At 42.5% G+C, this 17,879-nt stretch overlaps 1 protein-coding gene across 1 annotated transcript; it reads right to left on the reverse strand.

The window, feature by feature from the left end:
- Positions 1–2,592: 2,592 nt before the first annotated feature.
- On the reverse strand, positions 2,593–4,488 carry LOC123129716 (uncharacterized). Its single transcript, XM_044549771.1, has 3 exons — positions 4,467–4,488; positions 3,752–4,323; positions 2,593–3,098 (listed from the first exon to the last, which is right to left on the reverse strand). The coding sequence occupies exons 1-3, from the start codon at positions 4,486–4,488 to the stop codon at positions 2,967–2,969; spliced, it is 726 nt and encodes a 241-aa protein (XP_044405706.1). The 3' UTR covers positions 2,593–2,966.
- Positions 4,489–17,879: the final 13,391 nt, after the last annotated feature.

The following is a 17,879-nucleotide window of genomic DNA, read 5'->3' on the forward strand; positions in this document are numbered from 1 at the left end:
TTCACATGGATTGTGCCCCTATTACCAATTGTGTACAAAAATGCACCATGCTCACCATTTTATTTTAGTTCGTCAGTTTGTAATACTTTAAAGAGAGGAGGTAAAAGTGAGCCCTTCGGTTTTGTATTATAAAAAGTGCTAATGTGAGAAACTTCAAAACCATCTTGTTTAATAAGTTCTGCTTGTTCCGTGTATAGTATTTATTGAGCTAAAAATGGTATGGTTCATACATTCTCGTCCATCTCGTTGTAATCATCCTTGTTTTTGTGAGTTTCCTGATGCAACTTTTGTGGTCAGTCCAGATGGGAGAAGGTGATCCGTCCAAAGTGTAATTCGGTCACGTTGACGTCCAAGCTCTACAACTGATCCGTACAAACAAAAACGGTGGTCCATTCTACAAAGGAAAAATGTTTGAATTAAATATATTGATCAGTACAAGTTAAAAATGATGGTCCGTTCGGAATAAAAGAAATGACAGAAATTCAACTTGTAAAAGTTCAAGCAAAAAAGGTACCCCATGCAATTCACATGGGAAAAGTACAAGTCGTAAAAAAGAGAAGTCCGGAACATCATTGTAAAAAATGTTTAGTTCAAAAAACTATCATTCAGTTCGATGATACAAACCATGCAAATACAGGGGCGACGATACAATAAACCATTGAAAACTTACGAGCAAAAAATTTACCCAAAACAGAGCAAAGTCTATTTAGTGAAAACACGCTTAGTACAAATCCATGCAAATATCAGCTCAAGTACTTTTTTCGGAACCTTTCAAAATTACTCTCTGAAGTATACATCAGTACAAACACACACGTAGATCAGTGCAAGTACTCTGTTTTTTCTAACGGAAAAACAACATGATGGGTCTCATCGTAATCCAAATTACTCTTCAACGGTTACAAATTTGAGAAAACGTTCAACATGATTAAGTTTCGTATTTTGGATATCTTTCCAACAGTATATTTTTTGCCTCATTTTGACAAACTTTTAGAAAAAATCACCTTCAAAATTAAATTTGACCGTATTTGAATTCATTTTTAAAACCATAAGGAATTAGAAAAACATTCCAATACGAAAACGTTGTGCATTTTCCATAGCTTTCCAATGCCGTATCATTTGCATCAATCCGACAAACCGTTTGCAAAAAATCACGAAAATACGTTTTGCCCAGAATTTCACCGTTTTCCAAATTACTTTTAAATCGTATAGAATTAGAAAAAATAATAGATATATGGAAGATGCGGATTTTCACCAGCTTTCCAACGCCATCTTATTTGCTCAATTTTGACAAGCAGTTTGAAAATTAAGTCCAAAATACGATTCACGTTTTCGATTTTGAAAAAAACGATTTTTTCAAAACTGCTCTTAAACTATAATGATTTTGCAAAAAATTTCTATATATTTGTAATGTAGATGTCAAGAGCTTTCCAACGATATGTCACACGCCCCATTTCTACGAAAAGACGAACAGTTCAACGAGATGAAAATCATCAGTACGATCACCTGAACTCATCAGTTCAAATAGGGTATTTGTTACGCGTAACAGAATAGCCAGATGTGTGTGTGTGTGTGTGTGTGTGTATAGCAAAAAATTCCCGTGCGTTGCAACGGGAGAAACAATCCACCCACATGACCATGTATTTGTGAACGCATGGCGCAGTACTGTATCAACTATGATGAAATCAAAAGCTAAAATGAGCAAAGCTAGAGGATTAACATACATCTCCAGTTACAAGATTGATTATGCAAAGCGAAAAAGGATAACAATGTATCAACAGACTTAGCTTGATGCCACATCAATTCGCATGTTCAAAGTTTGATCCTCAAACGTACCAATCTTGAAAATATTTTGTTTTTGAATAAATATGAACCACGAAGGAATCAAACATATAAAATAATGGTGGTGTTAATAGCAGAATGACCATTTTCTTAAACAAATTTTAGAATCAAAGATATTAGATGTGAAACTTCTGGCTTCTGAGATAATGGAACTGGGTCTTCTCATACTGCTCAAATACATCCTTACCTTCTCATTTAGGACCTAAATGCTCAAAGTAAGCAAAAAAGGAAGTCAAATTTGTGGTCCCTGAAAACATTTACAATGTAAACCAAAAATATGGTCTTCCCACGACTACCTTATCAGAGAACTTGTATATAATTGGAGGTTTGTCTAGAAGGCAATTAATTAAGTCTAACTGAAGGGTAGCGTTTTTATCATAAAAGTGTTTTTTCGGTCAGCAACTGATAAAAAATGCATCTTGTACTCCAAATGGTAGGTAAATGCTGCATTTTGGAGGAAACGACATTCCAAACATGTTAAGAAACATGAATATAAGCAAAAAGCAGGAAATTATTAAAGATGATTTTACTCTTCTTGGAAGCAAGATAAGTTCGTTCGGATGTAGTCGACTTCATTTATTGTCCAACTCTATAGTGTTACTAACATGTCTACACTTTTAACTAAAATCCAAACTAAGTGGCAACTATTCTGTACCTTGCAGTTGTGTTTTCTGGAGCTCACTGATGACAAGGGAACAACACATGTGACAGAAGAAGGAGGGGGCAGGGAGTTTAGTATGTACATGATAAGCATTTGAAAAACAGTCTTTGATGTAAATAAGCAAGAGATTGGAATCTACAATGTTTAAAGATGGTAATTCCAAAAGGAATAAGAATTCTCCTTGAGACCAGAAACATATGTGGAAAATGAGAACTACACAGATTTTCCATGGTCAACCATTGAGAAGTTTAACGCATGACAAAACTGCAGTGCATCTCGTCAGCTTGCTTCTTCGTAGTTCTACAACAGTACCTTGCTCTGAAGTGGATTTAGTTTCACTCGCTCCCTCCCGATCCTCCCGAGGAGAGGAGCTCCTCACGCGCAAGACCAGTGTCCTCGCACTGCTGCACCCGTGTTGCACCGTTCCTTCTTCCAGCTACCTCTCCTCCTCCTTTGTCTCTCTTTTCTACCAGAAAAATCGAAGCCCCGCCATGACCTTGGAGCTCTCCCTGCTAGCCACAGAGGCCCGCCTCCACCTTCGTGTCGCCGCGCCGGATCCCTCCTTCTCCCACGCCCGCTGGATCTCGCCGGCGCCGTTCTGCATCGAGCAGAAACACAATAATTCTTCCAAACAGAAAAGGAAATCATGTGTAGACGCGGCGATTCAAATATGTTGTCTATGCGAACATTCAAAACCATCACATATCATGTATGGACGCAAGCAGGTAACAAAGAAGCCATTAGATTTCATTCGTAGGCCTAAAAGTGTGGAACATGCCAATGTGGCAAAGAAAAGGATCAAGAGCTGCTGCTTTCGATTGCTGCTGCCATGATTTCTCTTGTCGGTGTCGCCAGCGATTCCTTATCGGTGAGATATGCTCCAGCTTCTTCCTCTAGTAGTGTTGAAGCCAGTGTGACCGGACCCTGAAACATGAAGGACAGATCAAAATCAAGCATTTCGTCCAACGACTAATCAAAGTACAGAGTTCAGATTTGTCGATGAATTTGAGAAGAAAACGTGAGATCCAGACACATTTTTGCCAACCTGTAGGCCAAAAAACCGATGAGCAGAGCATTTACCGGAGGATCTGAAGACGCGGTCCCCTGTTTCCTCTTTCTCTCCTCCCGGGAACTCAGCTATTCCAGTGGAACATATATAGACCAGCCGCCGCCATGATCAGCACCCCACAGACATTGAGAATCAAGCGCCAGAGCATCTACCAAACAGAATCGAAACAAATGGAACCGTACCTCCGGCATCCCGATGAGGCGCATCAGCTCTGCCACGACCCGGCGCTGCTCGTCCGCCCTGCACTCCCACTCCCGCATCTCCCGCCGCGGCGCCTCGTCTGCCTCCGCCAGCACCCTCTCCGTGACCTGCCTCGCGTCCCGCAGCCGGCCCCACCGCTCCCGCGCCTTCTCTAGCTCCTCTGCCAGCACACCTCCTTCTCCCTCACCGCAGCCGCCGTGCTCTCCGCCTCGGCACGGCTGGCATAGGACCTCGCCGACGGCGGAGACGCAGCCGCCCGCGCCTATGCCTACGCCTTCAATTTGGCAAAGCCGATGGCGACTGACGGGGAGGCCGCCGCGTTGCCGTCCCTCGGCTAAAGTGGAATCCTCCGCGCGCCCCCGGACCAGGCCTCCGACACCATCGTACTGGAGGCGAGCGGGCAGAGGTGCGGCCGTGGCCGCGGGCGGGTTGAGGTCGGCGGCGGCTAGGGGGATTTGGTTCGGCTTGGCCAGGTCGAGGCGAGGAGGCGGATGTGTACATGTATTTTTTGTCCTGCGAACCGTTTTTCGTCGCAGATTAAATTTAGTACCACCTTGGTTAAATTCAAACTGAAAGCGTAAAATCACAGGAAAGAAGCGTATTGTGACGGTGAACCTATGAAATCAATCCGTGCTTTATTATTACTAGTACAAATGCCCGTGCGTTGCACCGGGCGATAAAAGTGGTAGAACCTACTTGATGGTTCATTTTTCGTCATATTTTATATCCAATTTTAATAAATGTTGAACATGGAAATTTCCTTTTTTAATAAAACTTTAATATTTCATATAAAAATGCGTTGCCATGGGAAATGAATTGAACAGATGATTACGTTACGTGGATAACAAAATGGAACATTGGTTTCTAAAATTCTTGCTCATCTATTATTATGAAAAAAGAAAGTCTTCTTGTAAAGCCAATATTTAAGTTCAAGACGACTCAAGATTACCAACAAATAGTCCATATTTCATAATCTTTTTTGCAATAGAAGCTTTGGTGTTAATTTCAGCCGAAATTATACTCTATGATCCAATGTGAGCTTATTATCACCAGAATTTTTTATGAAGCTACGCCGCTCGTTGAAACTGGTCTTTGGCGATCGATGGGCGGTCTTCATCGCTCCGGTCACTCTTCGGGCTGTAGGGCAGCCTTCTGTGGCGCCGGATCTATCCGTTCACCTCTTTCTTCCTCCTAGTGCTATGCCAACAAGGAGGCAGTGTTTCTTCTGTTCGAGGCTATGTATGGCCTAAAGTCGTAGCAACCTCGTTGCCCCAAGTGGCTCGTTCCCGACAACAGTGAGGTGGAACCTACACGGATGCAAGGACCCAATCATGTTTTGCATCAGTTTGAGCTCCTTTTTGCAAAAGTCTAAGGACTTGTTATGTATTTTTCTTGTTTCTTTAGGGCCTAGAGTCATGTTTTTGATAATGATAATAAAGATACAGGATCCCCCCTCTGATAAAAAAACTTTGGTAATAGCTCATCTAAATAAATTATAATGTTTTTCACTTGTATACTGTACACGTAATCTTACGTCAATCTTCCACATAGATATAAAATCAAAGCCATTGGATATTCAATCGTTAATTCTATTATTTCTCTAATGAACCTTTTTATTCTACTTTTTCACTGGCCCTGCAGGGAATAGCTACGTCACGGCAACCAGATTGTTATATAACATATCATCACTATACTAAAAAAATAGGCGGTACATTACCACGACATCTACGATCCATATGATAAGCAATAGTGGCCCCTAGCTCGTACAAGTGCAGTATCCATATTAGAAGGTTCAGCACACTTTCCTGCTCCATCATTGCTAAAGTTGAGTACTACAATATGAGTGGCAAAGTACAGACCTATAACCGTATTTCAAATAGGCATAAGATGGAGAATATATACCCTCCAGGAGTGTCACCTCCTTGATGGTTCCAACAAATTGATATCATTGTTTGACTACTTCTGTAAGAAATATAATGTTCCAATAAATTGGTATCCAGATTTAATTTGACTACTTCTCTAAAAAACTTACTACATATAGTGTGTAGACACTTGAAATCTGGAAATCGCAAGATCCTCCTCATCCCGAAATCGTCAGATCCTCTTCGTCCTTGGAACGCCTCACCGGTGTATCATCTACACACCATGGGTCGCGGTCGGCGGTTCCCAATCTGTTGGAAGAAAGGCAGCCATGGTGAGCTCGCCATGTACTTTAAGCGGCTCCACTTTTCACATCATGTCATGAAATATCATTGTCGATTGGGGGAAATCCATTAGAATCTCGGCTATCTCATTTCTTCTTTCAGCCACATCTCACATAAACCAAAGCTTCAGAATTAGAGTATTGCATGGATTTTTAAACTCAGTAAACTGTGTAGAAATGGTACGATGAGAACAGAGCAGTAAGGTGATCACCTTAGAAAGTTCCTGACTAATGTCAGTTTTTTCATAACCAAAAGCACCAGGAATAGCACCATGTTCCTCCGAAAACTAAGGGGAGCAATGCATCACGCACATGCTGGAACCATTTCAACATAGGTAAGATTGAGATTTAATGGCGTCGGAAGGAAATGATAAAACAACATCTGGAAATTTTGGTCATGCAGGAAGAGAAACCATGATAAATAAAAACACACATTTTATTATGGAAATTGAACCTCAGGATAATTCGTAGACAACCTGTCCTATAAGAAGAGGTATATCCACAGAACGAAGGTCTCTATGTAAGCACATGCCATGACTGCAGCTCAATAAGTTCCATGCATTAAGCTAGTAATTTAGTCCCTACAAAAGTCAAACAAATTAACTTTCTTACCTGAAGCATAGTAAATTCTTTTTGGATGCCCTGATATTCCAACTCTAGTATTGTATCTTGCATACATAGCAACAACAATTTTTCAAATAAAGGTAAGCAATGGTAGAAAACATGGGTTGAAGCATACTAAGTTCTTTTTGGATGCCCTGAAATTCCAACGCTAGTACTATATCCTGCATACAACTCTATACTCTATCCTGCATACATAACAACAACAGTTTCTCAAATAAAGTTAAGCAGTGGTAGAAAACATGGAATCAAGGCTGTATTGACCAACTGGAGCTTTGTAAATTGCTTTCCCATGGAACCAAGCGGAAGGGCGACATGGTGGTTCATCAAATTATTCTGAAAGACAATTGTCAGAGAGTCAGAAAGCATTGCATGTGCACATGGGTTAATAATGACAATCTGACTTATTTTTGGAAATTTCAAAAGCTCACACTTTGAATATCTTAATCAAGTGAGTGCACATGCAGCAAGGTGCACATCTCTTGTGACCTTTGTCCTATCTATGTATGCGATAAAAAAATACTGAGCGGTACCTCAAGAAAAACAGAAAATTATGCAATGTTGTACAATGTAGGTCAAGAGTGATGTTTGTACCTGGTGACTATTTTCTGGACATTATGTCCCATTATGTATAAATGAATCTGGTTTTCAGATGACAAATGATATAATCACATTTTTAATAGCTCAAATATATCTATAGGAAAGCCTACAAAAACAATAATCATATTGTACTAAGTTTACAAAAATTGGTTCAAAAGATTGTATGGTAAGAACAGCTTATAGGATTTATTTTACCTGGTTAATGACTTGAAGCACGCAATGAAAACTCCATACATTTTCTTGAAGCAGCAATTCAACAAACGTTTGGTGCATGATCCTTTTATCATGAAACCATAATTGGACATGTAGTAAAAGTCCCCCAGTAATCAACTTTCTAAACTGCACATCATGTAACTTCAGTAGAGTATGTAATAGTAAAAAAAAAATCCTATTTTGAAGACAAATCTCAAGAGTCGATTTGTAGGCTTTCATGTTGGAGCTGCAGGTAAGAATCAGCAAGAGAGCACGACCGGCCCAGCAGAGCTGAGAGCGCACACTCTCCAAACCAGAGGGGCAGAAGTAAGCCAACATGGTGTCAGGCGGGAGTTGCGCTATAGAGCAAGGTGAAGGAGACTGACCTTGGGCTGGTGGTGCGGGTGTAGCAGCAGCATCCGCGGTCAAATTAGGGATCAGAGGTAGTAACACAACAACACAAACAGACCAAATTATATATTACTACACTGTAATAGAGCGACAACCAAAAATCATAGTCAGGCATCAGCAAATAGCATACAAATCAGGCCAAAATAAGCATTGAAGTTTTGCTCAAATTGGGGATCAGAGGTAGTAACATAGTAACACAGGCATCAGCAAATAGCATACAAATTTCTCCAATATTTCAATCAATGAAACCCAGATAAGAAACTTGATCAAAGGAACAAAGGAACAAGCTGGTCAAGTATTTCACATCTTTCACAAGAGAAACGTGATTTGCTTGATTGCTCATTGAATCTGCAGTTGTTAAATATCTGATGTAGCATCTAAAGGTCCAACACAAGTAGAAGGACAGATTCATCAAAACTGTTGTTTCTGAATGTAGGTGTGGAGCGAGGAGCTCCTAAATCTCTAGAACTCTATCCATAACCCTGCTCTCAATTTCTGTTTTTTTGTATTGATACATGTACAGTCGATATTAGTCTGCTCATAATCAGTCAATCACTTCGTCACTTTTGCTAAGACTTCTAGCAAGGACACATAAACACACCAATGTTCACAGCATGATCAAAAACCGATTGAGCAGCTATTAATACGGCAACATTATACGGCAGGAAACATAACTACGACAATTGCAAGATCACATAGTAGCAGTTGAATTGCAACATTATACCACAGGAAACATGAGAAGCAAGGGAAGAATTATATCTGTATCATATCCCAAGCGACGGTGCAATGCTCGCTGGTGGCGCTGGCCTGATTCACGATTCCGGCAGAGAACAATTCAACGGTGCACTGCTCGCTGGTGGCGCTGGCCTGGTTCTGGATTCCGGCAGAGAACAATTCAATATATAGCATCGAACTACAAATCCTGGTCGGTACGGTTTCTTTGTTTGAGAAGGACACGGGAGCAGGAGTTTGACAAGGACACGGAGGCGGAAAGGGTATCCCGCTCGCTCTTTCTCGACGAACAGAGCAACGACAGCAAGGGCGAGGAGTTTAGTAGAGATTGGGCACGGGCGGAGGTGCGAGCGGTGGAGTCCAGGCATGCAGCGGCGGGAGACGAAGCAGACGACGACGGCGATGAGGAGGCCTCGGGCATGGGATCAGCGACCATGGCGCTCCTGTAGAGAAGAAACCAGGGAGGGAGATGAGCAGGGGGAACCGGAGGGAGAGGTGAGAAAGGAGTGGGGCGGCGCTCATCTGCGGTGGCGATGGTGGCCTCTGGCGGCGGGGTTGGCTGGCCTCGGTTGGGCGCGAGCTCGGGCAGGGCTGAGGAAGAAGGGGCGCGAGCGACGCGGGACCTGCTGGTGGTGCTGCTGCTGGCCACCGGCGGAAGCGAGCTCCGGCTCGAGGAGTCGAGGAGGCCGCGAGGCAGAGCACAGGCAGCAACGACACGCAGTTGCGGGCGCGACGCGGACGGCGGGAGGCGGGGTCCGGCGGTGGGTAACGGGCAGCGTGCGGCGGCGCGGCTCGAGGAGCTCGCGGGCGCGGGCGCCGTCGCCGTCGCCGTCGCCATAGCCATCGCCAGAGAAATGGATAAGACTACGAGGCTGGCGGTTGCAATTCAAATAAATACAAGGGGCTTTCTGCAAAATGTAATGTTATATACAGACTCACTAAAACAAGGATTGCGGGTTAATTTCATGTAAACCGAAGGACTTTTTTTGCAAAATCACGCTCGACGACGGACGAGGGAAACCCAAATTTGCTCGGACTGCGGGTTGAATAATCCAAACGACAGGGTGTTTTGTGCAAAAACGAATCGTTTTCCCCGATCCACTTAAACAGGGACTGCGGGTTGAATTCTTGAAAATAGAGGGGCTTTTTTGCAAAAGTGACGACGACGTACGACCAGAAGCACTCCGTGCTTTATTAGTATATATAATATATATATATAAGGGAAAGATTAGGAAAAGTGCCCGTGCGTTGCAACGGGAGAAAAAAAATTCACGCCTCATACATACACTTAACGACATCAGCAAATCCTTGAAATCTTTCATGATGCCACGCAACAAGCAACATGATAAATTTTCTAAAAAAACAAGCAATATGATAAATGGTGTTGTGCAAAAACATAAAGGTGTGATGATTTTTGAAGTGAACTGAAGGTGTTTAGAATTCATTATACAATGCAAATATCTACCTAGTTGCCAATATATGTTTACGCATTTGTTGTTGTTTCTCGGTGACGCAAAAAAAATATTGCATTAGAATAAAATAGCAAAGTACATTTTAGTATTTAATGATAACATGTGCATAAGTGTTTTCATATACTCCCTTCGTCCAAAATAACTTGTCCCAAGTTTGTCCCTCAAATGGATGTATCTAACATCAAATTAGTGCTAGGTATATCTCTTTGAAGGACAAGTTTTTTCGGACGGAGTGAATATACCCAGCGCATATATATGTGACGCGACGCGAATGTGTGTGTGTGTGTGTGTGTGCAATCATAATTCAGTTCAAGACTTAATTTGGTTGCAAACATATAGGATAGCTCCACAAAAACAACCAATCTATAAGGACATATGTAATAGGCATTTCTAAAATATCTCATCATACAAAGAAGGTATTATTTAAGTTTGCACCCTGAACGTAATTTCAAAAATTAATGATAATAGCATATTTGAAATCTACATATTTTTGTGATGAATTTTCATATATGGCATGTCAGATTTAAAGTTAGGGTTTCAAAGATATGAAAATTTCAAAAAGTAATTGATTTTTTAAAGGAAAAGGGTGGTTGTGGGAATCGAACCCACGACCTCTAGCGCGGTAGGTCATGGAACCAACCAGTGCGCTGCTCGCCTGGTCGTTGTATATGAGGGGATCTCCCCTTATTGAGCTATGGGCGAGCGCGAAAAAAAAACAAAATGTTCTTCTCACTTACCGGTGGCATTGGTGGGTAATTATTTGCAACTTTAGGGGCAGTTTTAATGACGGACGGGCAGAAGCGATAGCCGCTTTATTAGTAGGTAAAGACTAGCAAAAATGCCCGTGCGTTGCAACGGGAGAAAAAATGTCACGACCCTAACTCAATAAGTATTCCCTCTCATCCCACACACGATAAAAAATCTATCCTCGACCAAAAATCTATCTTACTGGCCTGTTCATTTAATCAAATCGAGACTCATGCAAACTCGAGACTCTGAATATTCAGGATGCGGAATGGAGTGCAGAGTTGAAATCCTAGAATAGAAGTACAACTGTACATGAGGAGGGACATGAACAACCTCGTTCGCAGAATGGCCTTCATGGCGAACTGACCCAAAGATGATGATGTAGATCTTCAGGATGGTCGTCCATCGTAGGTCCAGTACTTCATCATCCACAACCGCCGCAAGCAGTGGCCACACGCCCTACCGTGAAACGTTGCGCGCTACTGTTTGCCACGCTGCTAGCCCCATCGCCTCCAGCCACCATTGTTGTCGCCACCATCCGAAAAGCTTGATTTTGGCACTGCCCAGTTAATCATGCCCATACTGCAGCTCCCAGATCTTTGGGTCTGAATGTGATGACGATATGCATCAAGGTGATCCCCTGCTTGTTGCTTTAGTGAACTCGGTAGGCTTGGCATAGGGGATGCAACTTATTGCCCAACCACATCTCATACTGGAAACATGATGAGCCCCAAATTATTTCTATCTCGAAATAGATATATCGATGCTAAACAGAACTCTGCGCATGGTTAAAACTGACAGACAACATCCTGTTCTAGCTGTACTTTTAAAATTGAATTCAGATTGACCAAAATAGGTACCATTTGAAAGCTTATGACAAAAGACTTCTACCTTTATTTTCAAAATACTAACTGCATCTATTGTGTGCGGTTTCTTCTAATCTACACATCAAACTATCATATTAGGTATTATATAGGTGTTACATAAACTGGACTTGAACAAGTGAGAATATTTTAAAAGTTTAAGACATACACATGATCCAAGTCAACCAGTCTAGGCATGGTAAAGTCTACAAAGATGATTCACTACCTTACTGTGTTATCAATTGATGAAAAATTGGCACAGCTTCTAGGATAATCCTACTAGTACAACTGTAATAGTTACAATAATAATCTTGATTTTTTCATTTCAATAAAAGAACACAAACCATCATGAGGCCCCTATGGAATCAGCACAACCATGATTCTGATCTCTCTTTTTTTGCATGGACCATGAATTTGATCTGCTATAAGATTTATCCTTAAGTTCATAGTATTCAGAGTTCAGACCTCATCAGTGGAAAAACTCCTAGCAAAGCCATGTATGCGTGAAAGAAACATCAATAGTTAGTATTATCTAGATAATCATGGGAAGAACATATAAAATTAATAAAGTCCTAAAGGAATAAATCAAGCGTGGGAAATTTACATGGTTGCTAGCTAGCTAGCATGGGCTATTGGCCAATGAAACACGTACCAGAGGATCAATCAGGCATGATGTATGGTCGTTTCGTGCACATCTGGTTGGCTTGCTTCATCATCATTGCCGGCTACTACTTGTACATCTGGTCAGCTTTCTTCTTCGTACTTCTACAACAGTACCTTGCTCTGAAGTGGATTTGAATTTCATTCACTCCCTCCAGATCCTCCTGAGGAGAGGCGCTCCTCACGCGGGAGACCAGTGCCCTCGCACCGCTGCACCCTGCCGCACCCTTCCTTCTTCTCCTACCTCTCCTCCTCCCTGGATCCTCGCCTGTCTCTCTTTTCTACCAGAAAAATGAAAGCCCCGCCATGACCTTGGAGCTCTCCCTGCCAGCCATGGAGGCACACCTCCAGCTGCAAGGACTTCGCCCGCGGCGCCGGATCCCTCATTCTCCCGCGCCCGCTGGATCCCGCCGCCGCCGTTCTGCACCGAGCAGATGCGTTGTCCCCAGCCTCTCGAGCAGCCGCGTTGACCTGATCTAGAAGTTGTGGTCGAGAGCACGGCAGGAGCGGCGAGCGGGCAGAGGTGCGGCCGCGGCGGCCAGGGGATTTGACTCGGTAAGGCCAGGGTCGTGGGGGGAGGCGGAAGCGTACGGGTGTTTTTTTCCAGCGAACCGTTTTTTCTTCGCAGATTAACGATAGATTGCGGGTTCAATGCACAAAATCACAGGGGCTTTTCTGCAAATAGTGCGCGATGGTGAACCCGGAGACTCAACCCGTGCTTTATTATTAGGGATATATATATATATATATATGTGGTTGCTCGACGTTGAGGCGATCGCGGAGCGCTCTGCTCGCGTCCCTCCGCACGCGCTCTGCCAGCGGTTGCGCATGCGCATGATCACATCAGGGGCCCCATATGCATGCGGTTGCACCGCGTGCGTTGCCACGCGATGCATTTACGTGCGGCACGATGGAGTTACGCGCTGCAAATTAGAACTGTCATCAGGGTCTGCCGATATTCCTAGCCGTCCGGCTTCCCTTTTAATTCCCGCGGCCATTATAACCTTAGTCTCTTCATCCTTTCGATCGCGCCCCACAACACAACAAGCACACCCACGATGAAACATCGAGAGGGCATGTCTAGCGGTGCTCCAATGGAGTTCGGCGAGCATAAAGTGGAGACCCACGCGAGGGAGACAGATCTCTCAGTAGTGTACACCATCAACCCGGCCGTGGTGGACGACTACATCAACAGCATTGAGCAGTCGCTTGCTCGAGACAAGTACAAGGTGGTCGACATCGACCTCCAGTACACCGCCGGCCGTCCCGACATATATTAGAAGGCTGCCGTCGCCCAGTTGTGCATGCGCCATCATGTCCTCACCTACCACTACTGCATGGCCATAGAGCCTTGCGACCATTTCAACAGGTTTGTCAACAGCATCGACTACAAGTTTGCCATGGTGGAAACCACCAAAGATGTAAAAGCGCTCAGGGTTATGGGCTTGGCCTGCTAGAACATTGTGGAAATCTGTGAGCACTACAGGGTCTGGGACAGCATGAAGAAGGACTCCCTGGTTGAACTTGCCTCGGCCATCATCGACCCCTACTACGAAAAGATGAAGCATGATGCCCAGAGAAAAATTCCCGTATCCTAGCACAGGGCCTGGATGCGGCAACTGGATGAACCTCACCTCAGTTCCGCGGCCAAGATCGTGTACACATGCTATGAGATGCACAGGCGGACCGTTGACATGTGGAAGTGCCTCGTTACCCAAATCAACGAGCCCGGATCGAGCCACAAGCAGAGCAAGCGTCACAAGAAGTAGATGATGATCAGATGATCGTTTATGCTAGTTAATCATGCATGTAATATATAGTTTACTTTATTGGTGTGTGGAAATGTCATGTGTGTAGTAGCCACCTATGTAATTATGCATGTAATAGTTTACTTTGGTGTGTGCAAATGCCATGTTGTAGTAGCCACCTATGTAAGTGGATGTTCAATTTAGTTATGCAACCATGTCCTTATAAGTGTGTGTGTATATATGTTGTTGTTCTGTATGCAATCCCATCGCACAACACACACATCTTATTAGGAGCAACCGTCTGTGTTATTATAGGTCTTCGCAGACATTTCTGATTATAGACTTGTTTGCCGTGTATCACACACATCTTGTTATATTGAACCATTTCTATTCTCTTGTCTCAACACAAACAGTTCATCCGAGTGAACCGCATGCCGTATATCGCACACACCTTGATCTGGCTGACCATTTATTTTGTGTTGCCGAATCACAAACAGTTCATCCAAGTGAACCGTATGCTGTATATCGCACACACCTTCATCTGGCTACCCATTTCTTTTGTTCCTCCTCATCGCAAACAGTTCATTGAACTGAATCGTATGCCCTGCATCACACACGCAACTAAAATCTGAACCGTGTTTGATGCATCCTCCATTGCAAACGTTTTGCACCTTTTTGACGCATTTTTTACACCACTGTTTGAGATTATTGCATTGCACACAGTTTCGTCGAAGGGTCTCTGATCGTAGTATCGCGTTAGCAGCATCCTGCAGTAGTGCTTCCTCTAATGGGTAGACACCTATTTTGGTTGCTGTTGATTATGTTACTAAATGGGTAGAAGCTATTCCAACTAGTAGTGTTGATCACAACACTTCTATTAAAATGCTTAAAGAAGTTATTTTCCAAAGGTTTGGAGTCCCTACATATTTAATGACTGATGGTGGTTCACACTTTATTCATGGTGCTTTCCGAAAAATGCTTGCTAAATATGATGTTAACCATAGAATTGCATCATCCTATCATCCTCAATCTAGTGGTAAAGTTGAACTTAGCAATAGAGAAATAAAATTAATATTACAAAAAACTGTTAATAGGTCCCGAAAGAATTGGTCTAAGAAATTGGATGGTGCACTTTGGGCCTACAGAACAGCATATAAAAATCCTATGGGTATGTCTCCTTAGAAAATGGTTTATGGAAAAGCCTGTCATTTGCCTCTTGAGTTAGAACATAAAGCTTATTGCGCAATTAAGGAACTCAACTATGATTTCAAACTTGCGGGTGAAAAGAGGTTATTTGATATTAGCTCACTAAATGAATGGAGAACCCAAGCCTATGTTAATGCCAAGTTATTTAAAGAAAAAGTTAAAAGATGGCATGACAAAAGAATACAAATGCAGGAATTTAAAGTTGGTGAATATGTCCTATTGTACAACTCTCATTTCAGATTCTTTGCAGCAAAGCTCCTCTCTAAATGGGAACGACCATATTTCGTCGAGGAGGTTTATCATTCTGGAGCCATCAAAATAAATAACTCGGACGGTTGTCAATGGGCAAAGAATTAAACACTATATATTAGGTATGCCTATTAATGTTGAAAGCAATATTATCCAAACAATGACACCGGAGGATCACATGAAAGAAACCTTCCGGAACACTCCATAATAACCAAAAAAGAAGAGGTATGTGATACAGTAAGTAAAAGGACTCCAAAAAATCCACAAAAATATTTTTGTCAGTTTTTGAATATTTCAAAAATTAGGAAAATAAGAAACAACCAGGAAGGCACTCGAGGGGGGCACAAGACACTAGGGCACGCCTGGGCCCCTGGCATGCCCAGGTGGGTTGTGCCCACCTCGGGAACTTTCCGGACTCTGTTTTTCTCCTATTTGCTTGTTTCCCAAGATAAAAATCTTTATATACCCCCCGAAAGCATTGACCATCGTATCATGGAGAAATCTCCTGTTCTTCTTTCTTGCTATTTTCTGGCAGATCTGAAAATATATCATCTCAAGACTCAAAGGGTGAGAGCTATTTTGATGATTATATGGCAAACCCCAAGGTGTACGGAGATGTGGAACATTATGGTTGGACCACGGAGGAAGAAGAAGACTATGATCCGAAAGGGTAAGAAGAGACAAGCTCAGATGAAGATGAAGTTCCATTACCCCAACCTGGGGACATGCACGTGGAATTCAAGAAATCGAGTCTCCCCAATAAAGCAAAGAAACCTAAGATCCAATTTGTCCCTTTTCGTCTCTTGCGGGAAAATAAGCAGGAATTATGCAAAAAGATACTGAATCTTGAGCAGGAGATCACTGAATTGAGGGAGGAAAATTCCATCCTCAAGCATAAGCTGAAGAAGAAGAACACTCATGCAACCACATCATCACCACCACCTTCTTCATCACCAAAAGATACTTGAGTTCATGGTATGGAAACTCCCCCTGGCTTGTGCCAAGCTTAGGGGAGGTGTACCGGTACCGTATCACCACCATTATCTTTGCCTTTATCTATTTTAGCTCGATCTTTAGTTATCTTTTGATTTAGTTCAATAAAATGTTTAGTTCGGTCCTTTCTTTTTGAGTGCTTGCTTTGTGATATATCTATGTAATCATGTTCAAGATATATAATAAAGCTTAGTTTATGTATTACTTTCTTTATTTTTATGTTTCAATAAAAAGAAAGAGAAATAAATGAAAAAGATCATATGCTAATCTTATGGTGAGTAATGACATCACATAAGGAAAAGTATATGTGGTAAAATTCATTGGAGATTGACAAACATAGCATTGGTCAATGATGCAATTCATGAAAGAATTAATAAGGGAAGAGAGGATTAACATGCAAATACACTATCTTGGACATCTTTTATGATTGCGAGCCCCCATCAAAATATTATATGCCAACATTGTTGACGCTGGACAAGGAAGACAACGTAATGATTTATGCTTGTTCATATTCACATAAAAGTTATATTTTCATAGATCCTTTAACATGTGGTTCTTGCCCAATATCTTTGCTAGCCAAAAATTCCGCACTAAGTAGAGATACTACTTGTGCATCCAAAACCCTTAAACCCAAATCTTGTTTTGAGAGTCCACCATACCTACCTATGGATTGAGTAAGATCCTTCAAGTAAGTTGTCATTGGTGCAAAAAGGCAATAAAATTGCTTCTAAATGTGTTATATCATTTGGTGTAAGAGAAAGTTGAGCATTATACGAACTTGTGATGGCAAAATAATAAAAGCGACAGACTGCATAATAAAGGTTGCTATCATAAGGGGCAATATAATGTGACGTTCTTTTGCACTAAGAGATTGAGCATAGAACCAAAAAGCGCATGGAAACCTCTGCTTCCCTCTATGAAGGGCCTATCTTTTACTTTCATGTATACACTTTTATTGTTGGGGAACGTAGTAATTTCAAAAATTTCCTACGCACACGCAAGATCATGGTGATGCATAGCAACGAGAGGGGAGAGTGTTGTCTACGTACCCTCGTAGACCGTTCGCGGAAGCGTTATATCAACGTGGTTGATATAGTCGTACGTCTTCACGATCCGACCGATCCAAGTACCGAAAGCACGGCACCTCCGAGTTCTGCACATGTTCGGCTCGGTGACGTCCTCGCCTTCTTGATCCAGCAAGAGGGGTGAAGTAGTAGATGAGTTCCGGCAGCACGACGGTGTGGTGATGGTGTTTGGTGAAGAACAATCTCCGCAGGGCTTCGCCTAAGCACTACGAAAACTAGGACGGAGGATAAACTAGAGGGGACGGGGTTGCCGGCACACGGCTTGGTGTTTCTTGATGTGTCTTGGGTGCTAGCTGTTGGGTTTCGTAGTAATTTCAAAAAATTTCC

This window comes from Triticum aestivum, chromosome 6A, assembly GCF_018294505.1.
Source record: "Triticum aestivum cultivar Chinese Spring chromosome 6A, IWGSC CS RefSeq v2.1, whole genome shotgun sequence".
Lineage (NCBI taxonomy): Eukaryota > Viridiplantae > Streptophyta > Magnoliopsida > Poales > Poaceae > Triticum > Triticum aestivum.